This window comes from Anas platyrhynchos, chromosome 9 (genome assembly GCF_047663525.1).
Source record: "Anas platyrhynchos isolate ZD024472 breed Pekin duck chromosome 9, IASCAAS_PekinDuck_T2T, whole genome shotgun sequence".
In the NCBI taxonomy this organism is placed as follows: Eukaryota; Metazoa; Chordata; class Aves; order Anseriformes; family Anatidae; genus Anas; species Anas platyrhynchos.
The window spans coordinates 22,285,786-22,313,146 of NC_092595.1; the positions used below are offsets into that span (position 1 = coordinate 22,285,786).

Genomic DNA, 27,361 nt, shown 5'->3' on the forward strand with positions numbered 1-27,361 from the left:
GTATCATGGGACACATTTATCGCTTCTGATTTACCTTCCAAAAAAACAGCAGCATTAAAAATCGGCAAACCAGGAACTTGTTAGCTAAAATGTCACAAGGAAAAGCATTAAAATAGGATTTTGTATTGTCTAAGCCCTCATATAATGAAAAATATGTCTTTTGGGTTATTAAAGGTTCATACACCACAAAAGAAAACACTCATGGAAGTGTTCAGAACATGAAATGCTGAGTGGTCAATTCAAATATTAGAAAAGTTTGCTCAAAAATTAATGAAAATGGGCAACATCTTTGAATTTTGTGACTAGTAATAGTCTCCTCCCCCATGGAATTTATAGCAGCACATATTTTCATGGGCACTCTTATGAAACTGTATTGCACCTCTCAATGAAACATTTCCTGAAATGCCTCTCAGCATGACTGGGAAGTAGCATGAATTCATACAACCTGTGCTTCACCCGCTGGGCCTGCCTCCAGAGAAGTCCCCAGGTTGGGAGCAGAGGCCCCTACAGCGAGGACGATGTTCTTTGGGTCCAGACGAGCAGAATCACACCCTGCACTTGTTCCTCTTGTCCCGGTGCAGCAGGAGCGCAGGGCACCTGCCTGCCCCAAGCCTGGGGCTCACAATTAATCTTTCATGGGGCTCGGTTTGAGACAAAAGGATAGGAGTGGGACTTAGATTGCACATAAGTCTTTTTCCCAAGAGAGCCTTATCTGCGTATTTATGAATCTCTTTATCTGTCACACACAAGCAAGTAAAATTTAATCACACTTAAGAAACAGAGTTCCAGGCCTGGTGCTGAGGATATTTCACTCTATATTTTCAGTCTGGCTTCCACATTTTTCTTTTCACAGCCCTTGTATTTTTCATGTGGAAAGGCTGTGCTGTATGGGATCATTTGGTTTGTATGAAGCTCAAAGGTGTTGCATCTTTCTTCAGTAGCATGCATGTGTTTAGCAACTCACAAAGAACTGCTTGTGCACTACGTTCGTGCACTTCGTGTGGCACGTTGTGGCCTCCGGGTGAAAGTCCAATTCCTGAAGGGCCAGAAAGTCCTATCCCGTGTTCTCAGTTGTCACCAACAAAGAGATGCAAGATGTTTGCTGTACTTTGTAACTCCAGCTAGCAGGTGTGAAAAATCACATCCATCAATAGCTGCTTAATCATGTTACTAGAGAATATTTCCTTCTACCTTTTTTCCATCCATAACTGTTATTCTCTTTGCTGAACAAAACAATTATGCTTAGTTAAGGAAAGGGGAAGAATTATGTTAGTTTTAAGTTTCTTGCTTAGACATCCACATTTGAGCACTTTGTGAACCCACTGCCTGCCTGATGGGCAGAGCAATGCAAGTGCAGGCTGCTGGGGCCGGCATCGCTCTGCCAGAGCCGTAGGGGTGCCCAGAGCCAGGGCAGAGCCCCTGCCAGGGCAGGAGAAAATAGAAATAGTCTGCTGTGACACCAGGCTGGGCCTGGCAGCGTAAGTCACTGCCTGTTCCCCAAAGCATCTTCTGGGTTTTCTCCAGGATTATGAGTTTTTCTCAATAAGTTCTGAAGTGGTGGAGAGCTGTGGAGCGTACTGCCCTCTGCTTGGAGGACCTGTCCTCTAAGAGCTGTTGGGCTGTACATGTTCTGCCCATCAAACCACTGCCCCAAGACAGTGCTGTGATCTTGGTCAGGGCAATCTAATTTAACTACAAATTTGTAAACCCTTGGGACTGTTTCATGTATTTCTAGAGTGATGCAAAATATCAGTCCAGTGAGGTCAGAAGAAATAAAGACAGGCCCGCTGCTAATGGGGGTACCTACATACACAAAAATACACCAGTCACACTTCCTGTGATGGATAGAGTTTGTCTCTTTTGTCTCTCAGATCTTCATAAAGCATTGAAACATTCACCGGGAGTGATCTTTTGGACTCCATCTTTTACTCAGAAAGATTTTCTTAGAGGAAATATTTTGCATTATGTTTTGAGGATGTGTAAAGTTGTTGGAGTTACTGCTTTTTCTTAATTGAAAGATGGTTTATAATGTTATTTCTTGTTCTGTGGCACTGCCAATGTAAAATCTGAGAGTGTTTTACAGATCATCATAAAAGTTACTTCTAATGTTTTGGGAATAAAAATATCAGAGGAATAAGGGCAGGTACTAAAAGTAAGGTGACAACACATTGATATCTCCTAAGGCCTTTCAGAAACTTGGTGTTTAAAACTGTGTGGAAGAATTCACTTTTGCGTAGTGGAAGAGGTTTCTTGATGTTTGTTGTTGTTGCTGATGTTTAAGTTTGGAACAAACATTTGCTTTAAATAAGATTTTTGAGGAAAATCCTTGCTCTCTCTGATTTTGAAGATAAATTGTGTCTTAGGCCCCAGATACTTTAACAAGAAGAATCAGTAAATTTCACAGTTCATAAGTGATTGTGCGGCAGCCTGATCCACCTGATATGGAGTGGTCAGGAGAGCCCTCCTGTTCTTACAGGCCTCATAGTAGATGCTGCCTCGTCCTTCCCTTTTCAGTAAAAACAGGCTTTGGGCCAAGACTCTTCAGTCAAAATCAACTTTGCTTCTCCTGTGCTGTGTCTTGTTGGCTGCTAGCATGATGGGTTTTGCACCTGTATGCCTACATCCACATCTGCAGCCAAGCTCTGACATGCTGCCAGATGCGTACAGGTCCCATGTGCTCTGGGGTCCTCCAGGAACAGGAGAGTCATATAGCTGTGCATAGTACAAATGCTCTACTTTTTTCTATAAATTAACTTGTAACATCATTATTTTTTTGTGTGTCTCTCACATTAAATAAATCCTTTGTTATGATAGAGCAGTGATATTAACAACCTGGTGCATGACCAGAGGAGCCAGCTGAAGGCAGAAAGGAGGGAGGATATGAAAAGAATTAGTACTGGAGCGAAGCGTGAGCCCCATCAGTTCAGCAGTCACAGAAAGGATTAGGCCTAAGTCCACAGTGCTAAACACTTAAGCTTTAAACACCTCAGTAGTAGCCCTACTGAAGTCATCAAAGGTTACTGCTGTGATTTCACAGCTGTGCTGAGTGCTGTGCTGGCTTGGGAGCCTTGGTGCCCACGGTTTGTCCAACAGACACTGAAAATTTAGATAAGACTCTTTGGGATTTCGTATTAGCAATATGGGTCCCTCACTACAAAAAGGACATCGAGGCCCTGGAGCGTGTCCAGAGAAGGGCAACAAAACTGGTGAGGAGTCTTGAGCACAAGTCTTTTGAGGAGCAGCTGAGGGAGCTGGGGTTGCTTAGTCTGGAGAAGAGGAGGCTGAGGGGAGGTTGTGATGAGGAGGGGGGTCGGTCTCTTCTCCAGATAACTAAAGATAGAACTCGAGGAAATGGCCACAAGTTTCACCTGGGGAGATTTAGATTAGATATCAGGAAACACTTTTTCTCTCAAAGAGTGGTCAAGTGCTGGAACAGCCTGCCCAGGGAGGTGGTGGGGTCACCATCCCTTGTGGTGTTCAGGAAACGCCTGGACAATGCGCTACAAGATATGCTTTAGTAGCTTAGTGGGTAGCATTGGTGATAGGAGGACGGGTGGACTAGATGATCTTGTAGGTCCTTTCCAACCCTGTGTTTCTATGATTCTATGATTATTGTCATACCTGTGTATGGTATGGAAGGCTTAGCCCTCAAACAAAAATAACATTTAAAAAAACACCAGTCTTAAAAACCTCTGTCCTGGAATGTGGAAATACTCAAATTTGTCATAGTAAGTGATTCTCTAACTGCTACACAATATGGTGGCCAGTATAAAAAAGGATTTGGGAGCTGTCTACACTTAGGTTTATTTTAGGGGCTGTTGTTTAAGGGGGTGGCAGAGTGTTGGTGTAACTGATACATTCTGCAACACTACTTCTATCTTTGGGAGGCTGCAACTGGTATTTTAGAGCTTAGCATGTCAAAATCCCGCTTCCGAGCCCTTGCATCCCATGAAGAGGATTAGCTACCAGACGATGCTGTGCTGGCCACCCTGTGCATAGTGCGATGGCGGGAGCATGGGTGGCGTAGAGGTAGCACCTCGCACTGTCGAACGTGTCAGGGCCGTGCTCGCGATGTGGGGGAACTGAAGTGAGCACAGGCAGTGAGGGGCTGGTGTTAGCATGCTGGTTGCTGACAGGATGGTTGTGGAGGAGAAGGTGCTCCCGATGTCTCCAAGGGGCAGTCGGCACCCGAGTGCTGTTGCCCTCAGGTTCAGCCCAGAAGGCGGTGTGCCACCGTGTGTTGTCCATGTTGTGTTTAATGAACTGTGTGCAGACTTGTGTTGTCCCTGTCCTGCCCCACGTAGGAGGACCCAGCCAAAGTGAAGACACTGCTGCGTAAGTAGTAACACGTCACCGATGAATAGCATGGCAGGAAACCTGCCCCACACTGGGCCTCGTCCAAAGATGCGTGGAGTCGCCCGGGGGGCGGGGAGGAGCGAGTCTCTCCGTTTCGGTGAGTTTTGGATCAGGCCTGGGCACCTAAAGAGAGAAAGTCTGAAGGTCGTGGCAGATGGCATGCCTCACACCTGCACCGCATTAGATCACCACTGAGGTGAAACCCAAGGATGGTATTAGAAAGAGCAGGCGTGGTGGGCTTCCAGAAGGCTTTTAGTTCATCTGTGCAGGAGGATACCCTACAGATACTTTGCCCCTGTAACTCTAAGTTCTTAAGAACATTTGAGAGTGAAGTTCCTATTGTGGTCTACCTGAAATACTATGTAATATATAAGGCAAGGTACCCAAAATACTATTTAATGTATAAGGCAAGGTAAACTTGTTTTTGTTTCAGTATAAAGAAAGGTAATTTTATCTGAAATTCTTTTATTCTGTGTCAGGCATTAAAAACATTCTGTTACATGTTTTGTTTTGTTTTTGAAAAAAAAACAACTACATTTCTCTATTCTCTTTTTTTTTTCTGTTTGGCTGCATGGTTTGCTTTTACTTTTTCTTGTTCACGTTTATTCCTTTTGCTTTATTTACTATAATCTGAACATTATCTATAAATGCTATAAATGCATTTCAAGCTGACCACAAAAGCTGTAGGAGTCGATGACAGTTTCATTTTTGGCTTCTAAGACCAATCCCCAGTGCTAGGAACTTGGTGCATGCCCACACTTAGCATTTTCAGATTTGTAATCGAAATGTATATGCATTGTTGAATACACTCACAGACTCCTAATAATAAACACACATTTCCTTCATGAATCATAAAATGCTGCCAAAGTATTACTGTACATGTGCATTTGCATGACAAGATCAGAGATGTACTTGGACAGCCCCTGCAAATGTATGGCATGCATTTACTTACAAATCCTTAATTTATGACTAATGTGGAAAGTAGATTTTGGGAGACTTAAGAAATCACTTCAGATTTGCAAGTAAGTGCTCAGAGGAAGTTCTCTGTTCTGCAGGTATACAGTGTGTGATCCAAATGTGATAAGCCCTTTCAAGATAGTTTAGTATTTGGCATTTCAGTTCCAGTCTAAAGCATTTGAAAGCACACACATTTTCAATCATGTGAGCACCCCACTGAACTCTAATGAAGCCACTTTCTCAGGCTTTGGCGGGGCTGTGACATATACTTACAACTAAACATATGCTAACCTCTTTTTCTGGATCAGGATCATGTTTTGAAATATTCTACATGTGTGAAGACATGGAGTTTCTAAACAGTTGATGCTTTCCAGTTAATGAAATATCATCATAGAGGAGGATAGGTTAATCCATATAATTCGCATGGAGTTCATTAAATCATTTAAAAAAAAATTAAACACGGAGTTATATTTAGCTTGATACTCACTAGTGTTAACACCATGCTTTTAATGTGACAGATTGGATTTGGAAAGCAATATAAAACATGGTTTTGAGTGTATAGAATTTTTTATTTCCACAACTTAAGGACATTGTTAAGATCCATGTGCCTTTTTAATATCTATTCCATCATTTAAAATCCAAGTAGTGCTAGTTTGCTGAAAACATTTATCTTTATTAGCTTTCAGTGCTCTGGAGAAGTTAGAAAGGGGACCTTTTATTACCATTTTTTTCCCCGTAGGGTAGTAGTTAGAAGTGAAGACTGACTTTGTTTCTGTTGTTGGCATAGAGATTTTTTGTTTGTGAGACAAATGAGAGTATTTCAAGAGTAATGCTAACTTGGAAAGAAACGATGTCATCAATTCATGGCCAAATAGTTATTTGTATGCTTTTCTTCTCTTTCCTTTCTTTCTATCCTTTTTTCCCCCTAACAGGTGACGTGCATGCAGTGGTTGCAAGGGGACCATACAATGCTGGATATGATTGAGAAAAAACGTTGCCTCTGCAAAGAAATAAAAGCTCGACAGAAATCAGAAAAAGGACTCTGCAAACAGGACAGCATGCCTATTTTGCCGAGTTGGAAAAAGAATACCGGGACCAAGAAATACAGCCCTCCTCCTTACTCCAAACAACAGACTGTTTTCTGGGACACTGCAATTTGACAGGCATGTGGAGGATGCCCTCTCCACCATGTTGCACCATGCACAGGTAGCCAGCTTTCTTAATAAGGCAAAGGCTCTAACGTAAGACTTACCTGCAGGTGGTGAACTTCCTAGGGAAAAACACACCCATACAGTGCTCACCTGTCAATCAAGAGAGAGATTTAAGTTTCTGACTGGATTAAGGCATACATATTTATCCAGGATTTTTTTTTGGATCCAGAAGATATCAGAATGTAAATATTTTGCCGATATATTGAAAACACCCAAACTAATGACACTGCTTAAATATATATATATCTATAAATTCAAAAAAATTTATGAAGAATTTTACTATATAATGTTACTGTTATACTGTTTTATTAACTATTTTCTATGTGGTATTCTAACGCTCTCCCCTGACCCCCTTCCACCATTTTATTTCTCTTACCTGCCTAGATTTGGACTCTGTACAAAGCATGTGGTTGTACCTTTTGTTTAACATGACAATGTACAAAACAACTCGGTGCTAGGGCTGTAGAAGTTACCTAGAGTTGTGCTCATTAGACATCCTTAGCTGTTTTGGGGGAGGGCTGGACAAGGGAGAGAGTTTTGGTGGGAAACAACAAAACTGCAAGCAATGCAAATACAAGTGCTTGATGTGGATGCCCAAGTTGCATTTACAACACGAATTGTTCTGTATCAGTTTTCTCGTAATCACATAAATTGCCCTTGGTTTTATCCTAATCAGTTATTAAAATCTCCAGCTATAATTATTTGGCCAAGAAGGGAAACTAAATTTTCTGCAGAAAAGCCTGCAACAGAAACTCCTCCTTCATGACCTTCAGCTGGCTAGCGGAGACCATGGTTCACTGTGACTGAGCGTTGTACAGCCCGTGGCGAGGAGCCCCAGTCGTTAGCAGGTCAAGGCCGTGGCCCTGCAGCCACGGCTCCTGTCCGCATTTGTCTTTGGTCCAGAAAATAAAGGTGACAAAACCTGTTTACATGTTTATTAGTTTTAAATCCAGCAACACGTCCTGTGTCAGATTACCTTGTGTTACCTATGAAGGCTGGCATTCAGACCCCCAAAAGCTGGTAGGGAGATCTCCCTCGATTTCATGTGGTTTGGGAGCAGAGGCCATATATCCATCCTCCCAGGTACGCCACGTCATCTCCCTGGCTGCCTCTGCAATTGGCTTACAATCTTGTATTATATCACACCCACTTTAACAGAATATTATGTCATGACCAAAGAATTATGACCTCCTGGTTTTAACGGGAGAAAAAGATGGCTTATGCTGATTATGAGGGTGAAATCTATGAGGTGAAAAATCTTCCAAAAGAAGCTGTTGAGAACGAGGGAAACTTGTACTGCTGTGGAATTGTGGAATGGAAAAAAAAAAAAAAAAAAAGATCTATGGCATATATTTTGTATATTTAAATTTCTATGTGTCTGAAATTTGGTAGCACAAAAGTTCCTCTTTAAAACAATCATTTTAGTATTATATTCTCTGAGAAGAAAAGGTGTGTTGTTTGAAACTTCTTGTTATATTGGCTTTTCTTTGAAATTCTATTGACAGCATTGCAACAGCTGTAATTGCTGATCAAAAAAACCAAAAATATCAAATTTTAGAAGGTTTTTGTAATCTATATTGCTAAAGTTTGAGTTTGAGTAATGCTTTATCAGTAGTAGTTTCTTTTCAGCCTCTGAAATAAAGTTTTTAAATATTTTATAACTAACTAATGTATATTTTGATGTCCAAACTGAGATTTCTGTAAAAGATAAAGTGTGTGTTTATATGTGTGTATGTATATTAGCATTATTGTGTATGTATATATGCATATGTATACACACATATATATGTATATATGCATGTATCTCTCTATTTATACGCATAGATGTGTGCATTAAATATTTGTGTGTGTTATGAATATACAGTGGCTGGAATGGGTACGCAATTGAAATGCAGATTTAAAGAGCCCCTCACAGCCCAAATGACAGAAGAAATGAAAAACTCCAGAGGCTGTGAAGGAATCTTTGAATACATGTTACATCCACGACACCAACTGTACATTCTGCTTATTCTCTTTTTTTAAAGAAAGAAAATGGCAGAAGAAAAACTCAAGAGATCTCGCAAAGTTCCAGAATCTCCTGGAAAGAAGACGACTTGTTGGTCGTGAGAAATCTGTTGAGATAACAGGTTCATTGTTCAGAAAGCGTTTATGCTTTGTCTTCCTTGTTATGTGGCAAGAGAAGAACTTCTCATAACCATGTGTGAAATACTCAGCTCAACCCTTTCCCTCCGCTGCACTAAATCTCTGGCAACAAAAGCAAAGCCAGCATTCAGGCAGTCCCGGTACTTCTTCTCCGCGCTGCTCTCCTCCCGGAGCAGTCACTTCAAAGCTCTGCCGAAGCACTGGCTTTGCAGTCCAGACCCATGGGTATGCTCGGGCGCTGCGGTGTCAAACCCTTTGGAGGATGGCAAACATTAATGTGAACAGTTACTGTGTTTAATAGTGTTTGTTCATGTTGTGTCCTTTTCATATCAACGCGTAATAGGAATAATGATCAGGGAATTGAAGCATTCTTGTCGTAAACAGACTTGCTTGTACATTCAGCCTGCCATAAAAGCCACTCAATGTTTTGCTTCTATTACTCAATGCTATTTATGTTGTCCTTAAATAACTGCCCATGTGCTTCCAGACCTCCATTGTATCCCATGGAAACAATGGCTTTTTGTTTTAAATTGTGACACCACATGAAAAAGTAAAATATAACTTAGCACTTACCTTCCAAGCACTTTAGAAATGTGGACTGAACCTCACGCTTGCGAGAATCATGAGGGGAGTGAGGCTCAGGCTGAGTGATTTCCAAAGGTCACAGACAGACCTGGGCTCAGCAAGCGTTTCCTTCTGTCCGGTGATTGCTGGCTCACCCAATCGCTTGAGTAAAAGGTGTGTCATACTGCCCAGAGCGTGCTGTCAAAATGCTGTTCACACATTTCCCAAGTCACCTATTGTCTCAGCAGTTTCTGTGTCACAGGGTGAATGACAGTGCTTAGTTACACGCACTCATTGAAGCTGTAGTCTGTATAAATATGCAATCTGTATATACATACAGATCACATATATACACACACTTATGAAGACTGTATATATGAAATTGTTTGGTATGCACTTATTTTGCTTTAAACTCCTGAAGTTAAACATTATTGTGTAGCAATTTGTGTAAAGTGCACTGTGATTTCAAGAAAGCACAGTAAAGTCACAGGTCTTGTTATTCTTGCACTAAAAATGTGTTTACGTATATTAGCCAATGTATGTCTACTTTATTGCTCCTTATGACAAATTAAAGCAAATGGTATAAAATGGTATGGTTTTTTTTGTTTGTTTGTTTGGGTTTCTTTTTAAGTGGACAACAGCACTATGTTTTTAAATGACAGGGTTTTTAAATAAAATGAAATCATTCTGTGTTCATTCCAATGTAATACATTTACCAATATCTTAAAATTGAATGTCATGTTGCTTTTTTTCATATTTCATTAGAAATTGTCAGGTATGTGCCTGAGATTGTGTAGGAGTAAGGAGTAGCTAGAGGCTAACTGTAATCATATATTACTAGCCGTTTCTATATACACAGTATAAATACATATTAATTTTCTTTTCATTTTTGTACTTGATTTTTTTAGGTAAGATGTAATTAAATGTACTTTGATACTTCTGAAGTAATAAGATGTTGTTTGAAGATCAATTCTGCTTTCTTTAGTGCATTGACAATATTTTACAATATTTTAGTGCTTATTTATTTGTGCTCCAGTGTAATTATAATAAAAAGCAATAGTTTAAAATATTTGGCTGTTCATTTTCATTTGGTGGTTTCATCTTAAAGCTGTGTTGTTCACTAGGGACTAGGCAGAGATTGCTTGGAAGGAAAATCAAGTCATAGATGTGTATTCATAGAATTCCATAGGCACATTCGTAATTGCATCATTTGTTGAGGGAAATCAATGAATTGCTTTAATAGGTTAGTATTTGCAAGACATGCCTGGTTGCATCTAATGCCATGAGTGCCATCCTCCAGTAAATGCTCAAGATAAGATTTTTCTGAAGAGCTTCCAGAAGTTTTTTCTTCAAGTGCTTATCAGAGTTTGGGACAGAAGATGGTCACATCAAAGACTCTTCTTTGGAGATCCCCATTTGTAGAATATCCACTAAGGGGAGAAGGACACATCACATACTCCATAAAGCTCTAAAAAAAATATCTAAAAGTCAGTGTAATTTCATGTGGATCCAGCCAGAAGCTTTACCCCTACTGGGATGTAAATCCCAGTCCTACCAGCAGACTTCCATGGGGCAGTGGGGTCAGGACAGGAGCTATGGAGGAAGGAGAGCACCTGTACAACCTTGCAAATGATACTGATCTTCTAGTGCTGTTTTTCATTACGTGGACTTTGTTGAAGTTTTGTAGACTGGATTCTGCAACTGAGAATCTCCCAGCCTAAATTTCTGAGATGAGATTTTATAATATAAAGTTTCCAAGAGCAAGTAAGCAACTATTTAAAAAAGAAGCCAGTAAGGAGCAGTAATGTTCTTTCTGTATCACTGACACCAGTGCTGCATTATTCATGTTTGTATGTATCTGTATGCAGAACTAATCTAGTGGGACTCTTTTGGTTGTCTTCTGGAGTGGATTCTGAATCAGGTTGCAGATAACCAAAATGTGCTTTCCAAGAGCTTTCCTGCTCCTGGACCCAAATGCTTTCCCTGAGGCACAGCCCCTCTCTCTTCAGCAGCAACCCCACTGCTAATGCCTGTGAAACAGCTGAAGAGCCTACCTCTTTCTGCTCCTCTTCCTCTCTGCAGCCACTGCCACGGATGTTCACAGTGACTCACCCTCTGCAAGCTGCAAACTGCAAACTGCAACCTTTTGTCCGAGGCTTGGTATTTTACAGGGAAATCTTACAGTGATGACTAGAAATTAACAAAAAAAGGTTTTTCAAGGATTTCTCCAAAGATCTCCATGCCTAAAAGAGGACAAGGGATTTTTCTGTCAGTTTAAGAGTCAGATTGTGGTCTGTTCTTTTCTGCAGGACAGTTCACAAAGTCCAGCCTCCTAGCTCCTTTCTAAAGACCTTCCAGTATGCCCCCAACATCCATGCCCTCCCCATGCCATGCCTGACCATTGCTGGAGGCAGTGGCAACTGAACCAGAGAAGGAATGAAGGGGGAAGATTGCCAAATGCAGCAAGGAGCATAAATCTGGGGCAAAATCAGACTGTTTTTTTCCTATTTAGAATATGTGCATTGGCTTCCTTTGCCACTGCAAAAACACTTTCTATGTGCCTTTGTTTCTTAAACAGAAGAGGTTTAAATTAAAAGGAGACAAGACCATAAAAAGCAATGGTTGAGTTTTACACTTGCATTTTCTCTAAGTTTATTTGAAAGTTGAAAGGTGTCTGCAGTGCTACATCTTGGGTCTCTGCTCCCTTTGCATTTTAAAAGCTGTCACAATAGCACTGGCTGGAGTTACTGCTGTTTCTTCGCTGCAGTCATTCAGAGTGACCTTAGCTGGTGCCAGAGTGGCTGTGAAGCAATTAAAGCAGGCAGGGGCCTGTCTTGCTGGGGAACAAGTAACCTGCCCTGAGCAAAGCGGAGAAGTCAAGCAGCCGTTAGAGGAGCGATGGGCCAACATCCCTCAGATCTATGGCCAGAGCTGACAGAGCTGGCAAGGGAACTGCAGGAAACTAAATAAAATTTACAAAAACTAAAGACAACTGAAAAGAAACACTGCTCAAAGGCAAGACTGAACACATTTGGCATTTGTTTTCTAAACCTGCCAACATCTCTTTTATGATACAGTTTTGCCTTTAAAACAGAATTACATACCTGTCACCTATTAATTGAGATTTTTGGCACAATGATGGGTTATTGTTTTCATGCTCTTCCCACCTGTGGCATATTCTCATCTTTCTTCATCCTCTTCTTTCTTTCTTTCTGTCTCAATCATTTCTTTCATGGTGTGCTTTGGGAAATATATTTGTAGGTACCAGTGAGAGTTCCCCTCTCCTCTTTTGTTCCTTTTAATATTGTACTCTGTTCTCAGCTGGCTCCATGCTTGCTAACCTTTCATGAAAATATACAAAGAAAGCAGGAGCAGGAAACATCATCAATTTCATTTTAAATAATAGCATTTATTGCTGCTGCTCCAAGTGTATATACAGCAAGTTTTATGAGGGGATTCAGATATGCCTAAAAAGAGTGGATAAAACTTGGAGGTACTGAGAAGCTACATACTGGGCCATGGCTACTGGCATACTAGCCAGTCAGCGGTGAAGCTAATGGCTAGGCTGGTGGTCACATTTCTCCTGGGCTATAACATCCTCATCCCAAAAGCAACTTTGGGTGGAGGAATAGAAAGAGTAGGCATTAGGGGAGAGGTTCTCTGACTGCAGCTGGCAGGACATCAACACAGGCCAGGAGGAAGTAAAATGAAGTATATTAAAACTAAGGACAACTTTTCCCACACACCTTCTCCGCCAGCTCTCACCTCTCTCTTGCACATCTCTTGCGCCATGAGCAGCCCGCAGCAATGGCTCAGGAGCTCTGCCTACCTCTCCTAGCCCCAAGGAAGCTGGCAGAGGAGTCCAAGAGCTTCACCTTCAAGCAAGGTATGGGTGTGGGCTGGGCACCTTCGTGCTCTGTGCCTGGCCCTGGGGTTGGAGGCAGCAAAATGGGTGACAAACCTGCTGGGAGCTCACTGCAGCCTCTGAGGAGCAGGGGCATTGTAGGAGGTTGTGCAGGGTACATCAACTGGGATGACAGGAGATGATGGGATTTGGGAGGGAGTGGGATTCTGGGGTTGGGCTCCTCAGGAAGCTGGGTCGCTTTCCCTTCTGGGGGCCAGTGGTTGTACATGAGCTTCTGGCACAACTGGGCCAGGTGCTCAGAGGCTTCACTTGATCCAAATACAGCCACAATATGTGACTGGATCATTTTACCGGAATACATGATTTACTCTGAGATGCAGTTTGAATTTAGCAGAAATGTTTTCTAAATCCTTTAGAGAAACATGAAATGCATTGGATTAAACCCCTTCACATTTATAGATGTACAGCTTTACTGATATAACCAAAATAAAAATAAAACTGCTGCCTCAAGGTTATGTTAAAAATAAATAAATAAATAAATAAAAATCCAAGCATTTCAGGAAGATGAAAAGGTGTGAGGTGGCCACCACAGAAGGGCCCCAGCCTGAGGAGGACAGGGGGAAGCAGCTCGGGCCCCACCATGAGGGACGGGCTCTCTTGTTTTCACACAGGCTGGGTCTCACAACGCAGGTTGCGGGAGTGTGGCGGTTGGAGTTAGGGAGTGAGAAATGACTGGGAAAATGGTGGTAAGTGGTAAACATCAGGCTTCGGTGCAAGAAAGCCACTGAGGTGAGCCAGCAGCCAGAGCTCTGGTCTCCAGCCTGTGAGACAAGCAAGGGCACAGCTACCCCATGTTCAGGTGTGCCAAGCAGGCTTTGGGCTGACGAGATTCCTGTGGGTCATGCCCGCCATCTTGAGCAAGCATCCCAACCTCCCTCCTGCGCTCTCATTTCAGATAATGGCGGCCTTCTGGATGTTTCCTGTGGGGACAGGCCCTGTGCTGGCTGACGTGGAAGCAAGCAGAGCACTGTGGCCATCTCAGAAGCATCACCCCAGATGACGGGAGATCACAGGGGTGCAGTTCACCAGCATGTACGACACCCACCAAAAGGTAAACTCAGAAAAATTATTTGACCGCTGTGCCGTGTTCCCGCAGAAAGGTGGTGCAGTGCCTGGGGAAGTGGGGGAGGCACGCCCTGGCTGTCAGTGCAGGAGGGGAGCCTGCACTTTCTCAGCCACCACTCCTAATTGAATTTCTCTGGGCCGTGTGCTCTATGACCTTATACTTTGTTTAGACATTAGCACCTCTGCAAAGTGGGTGTTAAACGGTGCTGTTATGGTTGGTAACGTTTTTATGTCCACTTGAAGAGTGTAAATGATTCTACAAGGTGCCAGGCAATGGAAAATCAGCCTTCCCTGGGTCTCCAGCTGGCTGGTGTAATTCAAAGTAACTCCTGTGGAATTCAGCTCCCATCAAAGAGCTCTTTTCCTTCCTAAATTCTTCAGTTTTTTTTTTTTTTTTTTTTTTTTTTTTTTTTTTTTGTTTGTTGTTCTTGTAAACACAGCAACTGAATCTCTAGTGTAGAGGCATTCACTTTCTGCCTGGCTTTTGGTCTCACCTGAGTTTCTGCTGTGTGGTCCATCCAAGAAGTCTGAACCCAACACATTCTTTCCCCTGGCTCCTATCCTGTGTGTGAGAAAGGTCGTGATATAGTGACAGAAACTACATATGCAATAACCTGACAGGATAAATTCTCTATGGCAAGTGTTTGCCTGGCCGAACACTGCCTGGCGTGTCAGATAGTAGGGCAGTGAGCTCCAGCAGGGCTGATGGCACTTGCCTGCAGGTGGCTGTGGTGAGCTGGGCTGTGCTGGCACACCCTGTGGCATTGGGAGCAATGGGTTTGGGAAGCGGAGCCATGATGAGGTCTCCATGCAAAATTTGTCATGAGTGATTTGCAGCAGGCTGTAAGGTTGTGTCCACCCCAATCTGTTCCATCATCCCCTGGATGCTGGTTTCTGGGCTAGGCAGCAGCAGATGCTGCTCTAGACTGACATGAAGATTGAGAGATTTCAGAACAATATAGATATGAGGCCTCTTTTGTGTATTTTCATGCAGTGGAAGAAAGTCAAGCAGGAATGAAAAACAAAGACTGATTCAAAAGAATGAATGCACCAGGGGAAAACATTGTGTCCTCCTGGCATACATTTCTGCTGTGCTGTTATAACCATATGAACTGTGGAGATGTTGCTTCACCCTCTGAATTGTTCCAATTGAAATTTCTGCACACAGCATCTGTAAGCCTTTCCTGCTATGTTCTGGCCATTTCTCTCCTTGACGATTGTGACAGTATGTCTGGCCTAACTTCTTAAAGGCACATAATCTAGTGGTACCACAAAAGAAGGGATGAAATATCCAAAATAACTGAAATCCAATGTGTTCAGGGTATTCGAGGCTGCAAGCAATACCTCGATCAGAACCTGCCAATGCAAGACAAGGAGAGTGTGGTCAGCAGGGGAAAACCTGCGGTACTGTACACTGAGTCAAATGTTTGAAAATTAACTTCTAGAAGGGTAATTAGGCATTTCCTAGACCCTGAATATCCTGTTTAGAGCATCTTGCAGCACTCTTCTGGGTTTGCAGAATCACTTTGAGGAATGGAAAGCTGAAAGTGGATGTATCTTTGAGGGAAAGCCCACCCAGACTTCTCAAGGGAATACCAGATCAGGGGCTGCTCTGGCACTGTACGCATTCCTGTGTGTGCCTTCGTGTGTGACCAGGGTATCGCTGTAAGCACTTCAGAAACAGGTACTGCACATAGTTACCACAGATGATTCTAGAATGATTTTACCAACACGTGTCAGGGATTTAGTGCTATGGACTGGAGGGTACTAGGAATTTGACCAGTTACCACGTTGACCAGTTACTACGCTGCCTTGTACTCTTGCTGGCATTTCATTTCTACTCGGAGGCTCTCCTCTGTTTTATCACTTATGGTATTTTTGTAGATACAGAGAGATGTAAAAATCTCTAGTATGCTGTCTGGATTAATACTCTGAACGTCTATCTGAGAAACGCTGAGAACCCTTCATAATAACATTTTTTGAAATTAACTAAGTAACACTTCATGTAAATGTTTTTTTTTTTTCAAAAAATTTGAGATTCCTCTACTTTCCATCTGGTTTGGGCATTCAAATACACATGATATTTTAAGACTTGCTACCAAAAAGAAATTTCATATTTTGACAAGTTTTAATCCAAGTTAGCATAATCTAAACATAATCTCACCTTCAGGAACATAGGAAAGCAAATTTGAGCTCAGGCTTTCTGTACTTCTGCAAGAAAGTTCTTACTGCCTATTTCATTTCCACAGAGACACAACTGTTTTTGTTAACAGACTTCTACCACAGGTAAATCACCTTTCTCCCCTCTCTCTGAGATAGAATTAATACATAGTTCTTTTTGCTCAGGTTTTCCTTTATATGTCCACAAGATAAATGAATGCTCTGTGAAGTGACAATGGTGAGACTGAGGGAGGGAAGGGTTGTCTACTATCTTGGTATGGTGAAATATAGCTGTTATATGTTCTGCTAGTTCAAGGCATGTCTTAGAAAACTTTTATACTGTTTCCATGACAAACTAATAGGAAATCAGGCAAAATGCTGACCTGGGATTTTTGCTTATGACAAAGAGTCCTCTGTCCTTCAAATTGTATCTCTACTGAAGAGCACTTGATAATACAACAAAGAATAATTAATGCTACATTTACTGCTGTGCTAGCTAAGAGGAATGCACTCTTAGATTTATTCTAGACAGAGATTATTTTATACCAGTTTGATTTATCTTTGGGTAGACTGTTATTGGCTGTCTGATACTGTCAAGGGTAAATCAAAGCCTTAATGTGAGTCCAGTGACAACCTGTCTCACTGTATTTCGGAGAACATTTAAAACTTTGGAGATTTCAGCCCTGAGTATGCTGTTGCCTCCTTCCCCCAACTTCTAAATATAGTCCCATCTTCTATTATCTGCACCTTACAGGTGGTTTACAGATTCCTGCTATTAGATGGTTTATTTTTCTTTCTTTCTCTCTCTTTTATTTCTTTTTCTTTTTTTTTTTTATTTATTTTAATGTCTTATGGTATTCTTCTCTTCTCTTGAAAACTCCCCTGTAAGCCTCTGAAATAAAGAATACATGTACATTGGTTTGCCGTGACAAAGAGGGGACATACCACCTGTATGCATATAGTACAAGAAAATAGTTACCAGATTCCAAGTGTCTCTGAACAAGAATGAGAAAGTAGGGTCATCTGCTTTTTTGGCATTCATGTCTTTCACAGTAAGAAGGTGTCATAGTGTTTATGTTAGGACAGCTCCAACTCGAAATCCTAACAATGTAATTTACCTTACCATAGATTTAGGCACTTAGGTGTGTGAGTATCTTTATTCTGGGGAGTACAATATTGCCTTCATAGGGGGAAAGGATTGTCAGTCATCACCTACTCTTGCAAAATCCAGCCATCAGTATATACTTAAGTTTAACAAATTATAATTGTTTTAAAAAATAGTTTTCAGCATCCCATTTGTCATGTGCTATTCGATTGATACAGTTCTGCAAAGGATTGTGAAACTTTAAGATAGAGCCTTCTTTTAAAAACTCTTCTGGGGGGCATTAAGCTCTAGTGTATCTAATTAATGCCTTAAATATTCTTTCCCATCAGTTTAATCTTTATCTATGGCTTTGCTGCCTTGTTACCTAATATTAACTGCTCATTGAAATTGATTGTTTCTGGTCTTTTCAAGCGTCGATTGTTCTTTCATGGCTGAACATTTTAAAATAACACTATTGATTTTTCTCACATTATCACCTTCCTCATAACTCCTAACTAGAGAGTGTCATTGTGGCCTAAGAACACGTGGGAACACTTACTAATGATAAATTCAGGATGAAGAATGTATGCTGAGTTCAATATTCATCCAAGCACCAGGATCTTAAACCAGTACTTTGGTTTATTTTCTTTAAAAAATAGTGGAAATATTTACCTACAAATATGTAATAGAACATCTTGAATGGAACATCTTGACTCTCCATAAGGTTCTTATTTACTGAATTTCCATGGTTTGTTCATGAGATCAGAGCAGGACTAGAGAATAGTTTCTGTTCTCCCTCCCTCTGCAACAAAGCCCTCGTACTAGCAGGTGTCATCTGTGTTGTGACCAGGTGCCTCCGCTGTGCTCTGCTTCATCTCCAATGGGTTTTCCATGGTCATCTGTCTCCAACACAAGAGGCCTGGCAATTGCCACACTATGACAAAAAAATGCTTTGTGAGCATCAACAAATGGTAATGTCTTCTGTCATTTAGCACTTCATACAAAATAAAGTATTCCATGTCTTCCTACCTCCTAGCTTACATAGTGATTTTCAAATCAAAGAGACATCTTTAGGGAAAAGAAAGCAGAGAATGCCTGCATAGCTAAGTGGCGGCAAAAGAGTTTTCCTGCTGTCATTCCTGAAGCAAGTGACTTTTTTGAAATGACAGTCAGTTTACAAGGAGAGAGGTGCCTACAGCAGGCAGCTATGTATGTACAATATTTTGGCCACTGATGCCATCTCTCGCATTGCTGAAAGCCCTGAGCACTCATCATGTGCTCGGAGGCACTGCCGGGCTTGCAGAGTGCTGGTGGCTGTGCAGAAAGGAGGCAAGCATCTGCTCCAGGCTGGCAGGATGAGCAGAATAATGAAGGATTGCCAGGTGGGATAATTTGTGCCATTAGTGGTCTGATTTTACTGTATCACTCAGCCTTGGCTTTAAAGAAGATATTAGTTGGATTGCTTTCAATTTTCATTGGGGAGGGGGGATGATGTTCACAATAGAATGAAATACCATGTGGCCAAGAAAAACTTGTATAGATATTATAAATGTGAGGACATACCAGGAGGATAAGTGCATAGAACAGGAAGTACAGTTGACTAGAAAATTCTTGCCAAAAAAATTGTCTAGTTATCCTTTTGTATTGATACCAAAACATAAGAAAATTCTGGTTTTGATTAAAAAATATATGAATCAATTCTTGGATGTTAAAATCCTATAATTCTTGTGATAAAATCCTATGATTTTATTTCCAAAGCAGGATGTTTTTACATTTTGAAATGCAGTTTTAACTTTAAGTAGCTGTTCTACATTAATATAAAAAAATTGAACAAGTCAAAAACAACTTTTTGGTGTTGTTCATGAAGTTTATGAACTGGGAGTAGGAAAGACTAAAAACCTTGTTCCTTTTGGCAACAGGCTTTAAGAATAAGTTTTAAAATGTTTGTGTGGTCTGCAAAGAAAACATAAAAGGTTGGAGTGGACCTGGTGACACATTAACACAAGGTCAGTGGCCATGGTGTGGTCTTTCAGAAGAACTGTCTGTGGGCATAGTGTCAGTGGAGATCGTGAATATTAAGAAAATGCCCCTGAAACAAGCCCTGAGACTCATGAAGAACAGTTGAGAACTTTTGGGCAGATGAGGCAGTGCACCCAAAATAAATCAATACATTATAATTTCCCTGGGTTAGGAAGGTTGAAAATATTTTCAGGAAAAATATATATAAAAGAAGTATTTCCTTATATGTTATAGATATTTAATATTTTGTTAGTTTCATTCTGTAGAGGATTCTCACAAGTGCCTAACGAGGAATCAGGCAAGTGAGCGTATTAACTTAAAACCCATATAGCTGTAGGCCACCCTTCTGTCCTCTCCTGAATAACTGACCTTGCATCTCACCTGGCAGCGACGCTTTGCTGTCATTTCTGTCCTACTGCAACGCCCCTGGCTCTGTGTGTGGTGTCAGGCCAGCGTGGACACTCATTTTCCTTATTGGTCCTGACCAGCAACACCTGGAGCCTCCAGCACCCACCTTACCTGCCGTGGGCCCAGGAGCTGCATTTAAACTCAGCCCAAGGATCTTGTTCCCTTTCCTAAGGAGGATGGAAGTGGGGCTGGTCTCCAGTTCTGCTGCAGCCCTGTCCTGCCTGGTGGCTGTGGGCTTGGCTGGCTAGCTGAGCTCCTGGCTGCTGCCATCTCAGCATCTTCAGCTTAGTGCTTCACAGGCTGAACAGAAACATCTAAGCAGAGGTGAAACCAGGCAGAAGTGGAGTTAAAGCAGCATTGAAAAAATCGCAGTTTGATCAAAAAAAAAAAAAAAAAAAAAAAAAAAGGAGATATTTATGAATAGACTGGATGTGCTCTAGTGGAGGAAGCAAGAATTACAGGGAGGCAATAAATATTTACCAGTATCTTAAGTAATACAGTTAAATAACACTGAGAAAACATCCTAAGATACTGTTGTAATTTAAAGCCAATGCAAAGAAACTTGGTACACTTTGTGTATTAAAAAAACCACAACCCTTAATTGAGTAAGTGGCAGAGTAATTCCAGGTACTCAGAGCACCTGCGTTGCCTACATAGATGCCTGGCACTTGTGAAACAGCTCTGAGGCTTATGGCATGCTGGACTCACCAAGGTATGCTGTAAATAGATATTTTTTTCCACACTGGAAACGGTGTACTGTTTTGGGATATGTTTTTGGTTTGAAAACGTGTTCTGTTCAGTTTGGTGCAGGGGGTGACTGTTGACAGCCACTGTGAGACATTCTCGTCCTTGAATCTTGGGCCCCCACTATGTACTTCTGAAGTCTGGATGTTTTGCCATTAAAATATTCCTCACTAGCTTCAGAAAGTTGGAAATGGTCATGGGAGTTGCTGTTCTTTGTAACAGCTACTAAAATCAGTGTTGTTGCAGAGCTGTCCCGTGGCGAGCGGGCTGCTGGGGTTTATTGGTGGTTTGCAGGGCGCTGTCAGATGCAGAGGGAAACTGGGTGGTCACACAGGAAGGTGCACCAGGCCTGCTCTGTGTTATTTCCTAGTATTTTCCTGCTGGCCATGCGAATCTCTTGCCTTGCTTTTTAAGCTTCTAATTTAAATTTCACCAGCACGTGGTGCAGCAAGGTCTTTGGCCTTGAGCAGGGCCCCTGGCTGCCGCACGAGAAGCGGTGTGGTGATGTGCAGCAAGGCAGCACGTGAGGGCTGTGGGCAGGAACCCCGGCTCAGCCCCAGCTGCTCTGGTTGGGCTGACTTTGGGCAGGTAACTGAAGCAACTTGTGTCCCTGGGCTGCTAACATCAAATCAAATTCGCTGCGTATTCGTGACAGTGGTAGCAGGAGAGGAATCTCGCTCGATGCAGAGCTGCAGGCATAGTGCCAGGGGATGTGTGCGCACTGAGTCTAGAGCAGGGGTGGCAACACACCCGTGTTGTCTGCGAGGTGCTGTGGTGGTCGTGGGAGGATGCTCGTGAAGCCTTGCACAGTAATCTTTGAAATACCCTGGATTTAATTTTGGTGTCAGGCTGCTTGTTTCTGCTGAGAACAGTTTACAGCGGAGATGTGTGTTTATAGAGAACTGTTAGGCTGCCCTTTAAAGTGTTTAAATAATATTGTATCAACATGGTGCAGACTGATATGTATCTTAGCAACTGTGTCACGTTCATGATGGGCTAAAAATCCAAACAGGAATCAAACAATCTGGAGCCTCGGAGCTTAGAAAGCTGAGAATAGGGAGAAAATTACAAGGTTATTCTGGGCCCAATGGATGCTCCCCTTCAGCTTCACACTGTGCTAATCATAGGTTAACAAGTATCTTGAAACTATAATTAAAATGAAAGATATATATACGCATCTCCAGAAATGAATACCATAAAGAAACTTCAGGACAAGACAAATATTGAAATACCAGAAGTACAATTGATGTTTGAAGGAAGGTTAAGTCTAAAATAAAAGAAAATACACTTGCCTGCTTTCATGTGTTCTACTCAGTTTCAGTCAGTTCTTAAGACTGGAAAACTCTGTATTTGGACACTGTCTATTTACCCCAAGTGCTCATTGAGCAAGAATAGAGGTGCATCTCTGTCCCTAAGCGCTAACAAATGCATGGCATGGTGTTACTGTGGTGTTACGAAGAGACGCAGCGCTGAGCTGTGCAGAAACCTGCTCCAGAGCGGCGTCTTCAGGCCTCTTGTTCTCAGGAGGTTGGAAATTGTCCCAGAGCCAGCAACAGCCACTTGGCATCACATTTCAGTTATCTACTGAAGCAACTCGTGTCCCTGGGCTGCTAACATCAAATCAAATTACGGTCACCTCCTGCTTATCGTGTGACTGTTTTGGATCCTTCCTGATCAAATGTATGAGCTGTTGTGTTTAATTTCAGGAGGCTGGGTTGGTACTGTCTGCAGTGACTCTTACACCAGGGAATGAAGCTCCCTCCATAAGGCACGTTTCAGCTTTCAAAAATGTCATGCAAGAGTTGTTCAGATTTCCCAGGTACTCATTTAAACAGAGATCTATGACTCAACTAATGGCTTATGTGAAGTTGATATTTAAAGGCATTATTAGTTAAGCCTATTAAGTACCCCGAGGATGATTATAAGTCTGAGTTTCTAGCTGTCAGTACCTCATCAGAACTTTCACTCATCAGGTGTCTCTGCTGGAATACTTACAAGGCAGGATTGTGCTTGCTTTGTTCATCTTCCTTTCCAAGAACAGAAAACCACAAAGATTTCAGTGCTTCTGCTCGATTGCTACAGGAGTGGTAAATAGAAGTGTGCAAGGAGTTGTGTACAAGGCTGAAAAGGATCACAAATCCACAAAGCAGCTTATTAACCAGGTGACACCGTGTCTTAGCTCCAGACATCCAGAAGTGGTTTCCAAGCAAAGCATTTCTGTCGCAGTAGAGGATGTTCCCACTGCACCTGTCCTGTAAGGGATGAGAGATGTAAAAGCTGTTCTTAAAATAAGAATTTGTACCACCAGGGAGGGAAACCCTCCCATCTGTTCATAGCTTTTACTCATTTTTCTTCGAGTCTTGATTTTCATTAGTGCTTTTCTGCTCCTGTTGCCTCCCGGGAAAGACGTCCTCAACTCCACTTGCTACTCCCCCACCTCTTGCTGGCTGGGGTAACAGCTGGTGTTCACAGGAGCCCTGGTCCGTGGTGTCACTCCAAATGCATGGTGCTGCTGAGGCAAGGCCCAGCATCCTGTGTTCCCGATTGCCCAGTGATAAGAGCTGCCATAACGAAGGGAGCCTGTAGCAGGCTGCTCCCAGGTTCAGGAGGTGCCGAAGCTGTAAACAGCTTAGAGTGAGGTATCACCTGCAGGAGGAACACGGGCTCCCAGCCTTTTGAGGCAGGTGAGTGAACAGTAAAGAAGCTTTCAATTGAAGTAGCTTTGTCTCTGAAAGCTTATGCTGAATAACTTTCTTATTTGTGTCTATTCTTAGATGCTCCTGACCTCAGAATGAGAAGGAATCGGATCTATCTGATTATATCCCTAAGGCCAGCGGGCACACTGCTTTCTGATTTTCTAGAGCAATACTTCCCTAAGGTCAGAGTGAGCTAACTGTGGCAAGAATTTGTTCTAATTATTCGAGAGGCTGTGAGTTCAGCTGAAAATGGGAGGGTTTGAATGAAGATTTTGTGTCTACATGGAGAGCAGGAAAAAATACATGAATTCATTTGCATTTTTTCAAGGCTTCCTGGTTTAGAGTAGTCTTTCTGGAGGTGTTTGGCACAGGAAGACCACAGTTTCCTAGTAAAAACATACAGTAAACTAGGTGGAGTTGTTACAATGTTTGATATGTGTGTGTGGTTTTTTTTGTTTGTTTTTTTTTTTTTTTTTTATTCAGCCAAATTTAATTCACATAAAATTGTTGGTATTTATTCTACATTGACTTTTTAGTAAAGCCAGGACAGGTGAATTTTCAAATGATGCAAAGTGTGAAGTGCTGTTTATTATATAGTACTGGCTACATTGCAGAATAAGGGAAATACAACTGTCTTATTTAAGATATTTTGCATTTGATGTTCCTTGCTCAGAGACTGATAATTCATTGTCTGTAATTAATTAATATTTTTGACTCATTCTTTGAGCACATTTATCTAGAAGAGTGACATTGATTTGTTTGTGTTCCTGGATATTCTAAGGAATACTTTCAATAGTTGTTAAAAATCCCTGAAATAAGACTTAAGAAAGAATGAAGAAGTAATGTCCCAACCTGAAACTGATAAAAAGTTTGTTTTAGGCATTAATGGTTATGAACGTAGAGTTCCTGAATGAATCACTGCAGTAAGTACCTGGGAGCCTTGACAGAGCACGGGCAGCCCCTGAGGCTGCAGCAGGGCTTTGGAAGGAGGTGAGCTGTGTGAGAACGGAGTTCACTTGGCACATGGAGATTAAGGGATCAATTTGGTAACACGGAGCAAAAATACAGCCACTAAAGTTAAAAGGGCCTTGAGCTTGATTCACTGCATGATGCTGAGGGGGCACAAGGAGGTTCTGTGGTTTCACTGCTTATTGTTTCATGTGTATTTCTGAGGAGTGGAGGTTCCATTTAATCTTTACTTACTTCTACCTTCCCAGTTCTTGTGTCATTTCTGAGGCTGGAAATTTTACTGACCATTTATGCTTGGTAACCTGAATCTTCCAGCTGATGGCTTGAACCTTTTCCAGGAAACACAAGGGATGGTCTAGGCATACCTGTGTGTTAAGACAGGCAGCATTTCACCTTCTGAGGCTGAGGACTTCTCAAAGACCCCCGTGGCTCCAGACAGGCATGTGAAATACTGGGGTGCTGGGAGGAGCAGTTGAGATGGGAAAGAGCAGTAACTCCAAGAGTTGGAAAGGAAGCTTATTGTTAAGTTATTCCTTTGGAAACAGTATTTATAAAAAATAATTAAAAAAAAAAGGGGGGGGGGGATCTAAATAGAAAGGCAATGTAATGATTTCTCAAGAGCTAATAACCTGTTCCTAACAACATAAAAAGAATAGTGAAGTTGGTTTTATTGGGTGGTAAAATCCCTTGGGTCTCTTAAATAAAATGCCTTTTTTGGTGAAATCAAATATTTTCTATGGGAAAGAAAGTATTTTCCACTCAAGAAAGCTTTGTCTGAAGAAAATGATATTGAGATCTTTGCTTCTGAATATCTTTCTGTGAGATGAAGATGCTGAGTACCCTGCAGCCTCCCTGCCCCTTCAGCAACCAGTCAAGGGAGGGAAAAAATACACGTGGGTGCTCTGCTTCTCTATCAGCCTAGACTGTTCCTGTCAAAGTGCCAGGATTTTTTTCAGTAGACACCATGAAGAGACAATTTCTTGTGATTCTCCCAAAATGATGCTTTTTAGAATCCCCTTTCTTCAGAGCAACCGCCCCAATTCTGAGTTTTTACCTCCCTCCAGAGCAAGGGGGAAAACATTCAAACCTTTATCACTTTTTCTACAGGAGTGGATGACACCTCCCAGTCAATTCTGAGACGTTCGCTGGATATTTGTCCAACATAGCTATTGTGGAAGGAGTGCCATGCCATGAGAAGGAGCGTTGTCCCTGGTGGGGGTGAATGCTGCCATCTCAGTGGGCTTGCCCTAAGATCAAAGATATTACAGGCCTCATAGGCAGCCTCCTTCATCCTGAAATCTCCAGCTGAGCCACACAAATTGTATTGTGTTAAATTCTGGGAGCTGTCTACTAAGATTCCTTTTGTCAGCCAGTTCAGATTTTTTTTCACTGCTTATCTCTTTCTCTGGATTATCTTTTTTTTTTTTTTCCTATCATGTTTCTCTTTATGCAGCACCTACTTTTTTCCTATACAAACTTCCTTCTTGGGGGGCAGGGAAGGGGCATGACACGAATCTGTTGGATTCAATCCCGTTTCCTACTGATAACAGCATTTTAATCTTCATCATACTGAAAGACGCCTTCCAAGATATGTCAGAAGAGGAGAACTAGACAGTGACACCAGTATTCCTTCTGGCAAAGTAAAAAATGAAATGGCATAGCCTGAATGCTTATGCCATGGATGATTAAAACGAGCATGCACCGTTTTAATACTAGAAGGCTCTCCCTGGATGACAAGGCAATAATATCAGTGCAATTCTGTGATGTATGTATTTGTTCTCTTCACAAACTACTGTGGTATAAGGGCATTGGTGCTTTTTGCTCTTGTTGACTTGTTCCCTATTCTGGGATTAATGACATTGATGATTCCCTTGAACTGATATTTACACAGTACGTTCCTATCGATAAACTAGTTCTTGGGCCACAAGTGGGAGTAGATCAGCCTTTGGTTGATAAATTCAGAAATTGTCATATATGTATTTGTCTGCCCGTGCTCCTGCTTGGCAGGTACATAGTTATTCAAGCCTGCAAGCCTCCTCGATTTTAAATGATATTTTTTGGTGATCGCATGTCAATTTCCTGAGCAGTATTTTTTTAGCAGAATTTCCTAAAATAGTAAAATTTTCCATCAGAAAAAAGTAACCACGTTCACTTCTGACTGGGTTGACTAAGGAAAAAAATAGTGCTGTTGGCAATCTTTTTGTTTGTAGATACTTCTAGTGAGAGATTATAATAATCTGATGCTTATGATGCACCAAAGTAACTGAGGGCTTCAAATAAATATTAATTCTTTCACCTCTTCTTTGAGGTGAGTCTAGGTCATGGTTCTGAACTAGCTTTCATCTTACATCTACAGTTACACAATTTGACACTTCAGGTAGAGCTCAGTGGGTTTGATTACATGAGAACCTGTTTGTTTACCTTTTCTAACTAGACTACTTAAAATTGCTTTTCATGTCCATTAATTTTTTTAGAATGACACTTTAAATTATATGACTGTTTTTTCTCCTAGACCTTGTTTAATATTCAGCTTCCATGTTTTGGTTTGAATCCTATGTTGCAATGTTCTCATTTGTTCTGAAATTAGCTATGGTTACAATATTTGGTTTCAGCTTTTTTGAACACTTTAGAGTAGAATAGTATTTAAATCACAGATTAATCATGTTGAGTTTTGTCATTAGAGAGTTCCATCTGCTAAATTTAAAATTACTTCAGGTTGAGTAATTTCAAGTATTACCAGCAAGACATTTAAGCTTGGGCTTCCTTGAATTCTCTGTTGCTTGAAATCAGAACTCTTCTGCTTCCTTTATACTTGCTGACAAATCACAATACAATATTTACAAGAACACGTTGTCCAATTCCATTAGTCACAAAGATACAACCAGATGACATTCTACTTCTTTCAGCACCTGGAAAGCTTTTATTTAAATCTGCCAAAATATGTAATTTGTCATTCTTTCTGAGATATTTTGCATCACATATGCAACAACAACGGTTCTTCTGTATAGTTGGTTATCACTTTGTCCATGCCTGGTTACTGGACAGGCTGTGCTTGAGTAAC

At 41.5% G+C, this 27,361-nt stretch overlaps 1 protein-coding gene and 2 long non-coding RNA genes across 8 annotated transcripts in view; 2 read left to right on the plus strand and 1 right to left on the minus strand.

The window, feature by feature from the left end:
* NYAP2 (neuronal tyrosine-phosphorylated phosphoinositide-3-kinase adaptor 2) overlaps window positions 1-6,519 on the plus strand; it is a 136,333-nt gene extending 129,814 nt beyond the window's left edge. For all 5 annotated transcript variants that reach the window (XM_005024519.6, XM_027464268.3, XM_021275667.4 and 2 more), the window contains one exon: window positions 6,246-6,519. In XM_005024519.6, coding sequence (XP_005024576.1) covers window positions 6,246-6,473 — 228 coding nt within the window. In that variant the 3' untranslated portion in view covers window positions 6,474-6,519. The remainder of the gene's footprint in view (window positions 1-6,245) is intronic.
* Window positions 6,520-18,081: 11,562 nt separating this feature from the next.
* Window positions 18,082-20,010, minus strand: LOC110353598 (uncharacterized). The gene is made up of 2 exons (XR_002404311.4): window positions 19,865-20,010; window positions 18,082-18,398 (listed from the first exon to the last, which is right to left on the minus strand). It is a non-coding gene; the product is annotated as an uncharacterized lncRNA (long non-coding RNA).
* A 43-nt stretch (window positions 20,011-20,053) lies between these two features.
* LOC106018623 (uncharacterized) lies at window positions 20,054-27,146 on the plus strand. Of its 2 annotated transcripts, XR_001192839.5 has the most exons (6): window positions 20,054-20,603; window positions 22,342-23,319; window positions 23,410-23,513; window positions 24,211-24,321; window positions 24,639-24,739; window positions 25,408-27,146. It is a non-coding gene; the product is annotated as an uncharacterized lncRNA (long non-coding RNA). The 2 variants fall into 2 exon arrangements; XR_001192838.5 differs by having other exon boundaries at window positions 20,057-23,319.
* Window positions 27,147-27,361: the final 215 nt, after the last annotated feature.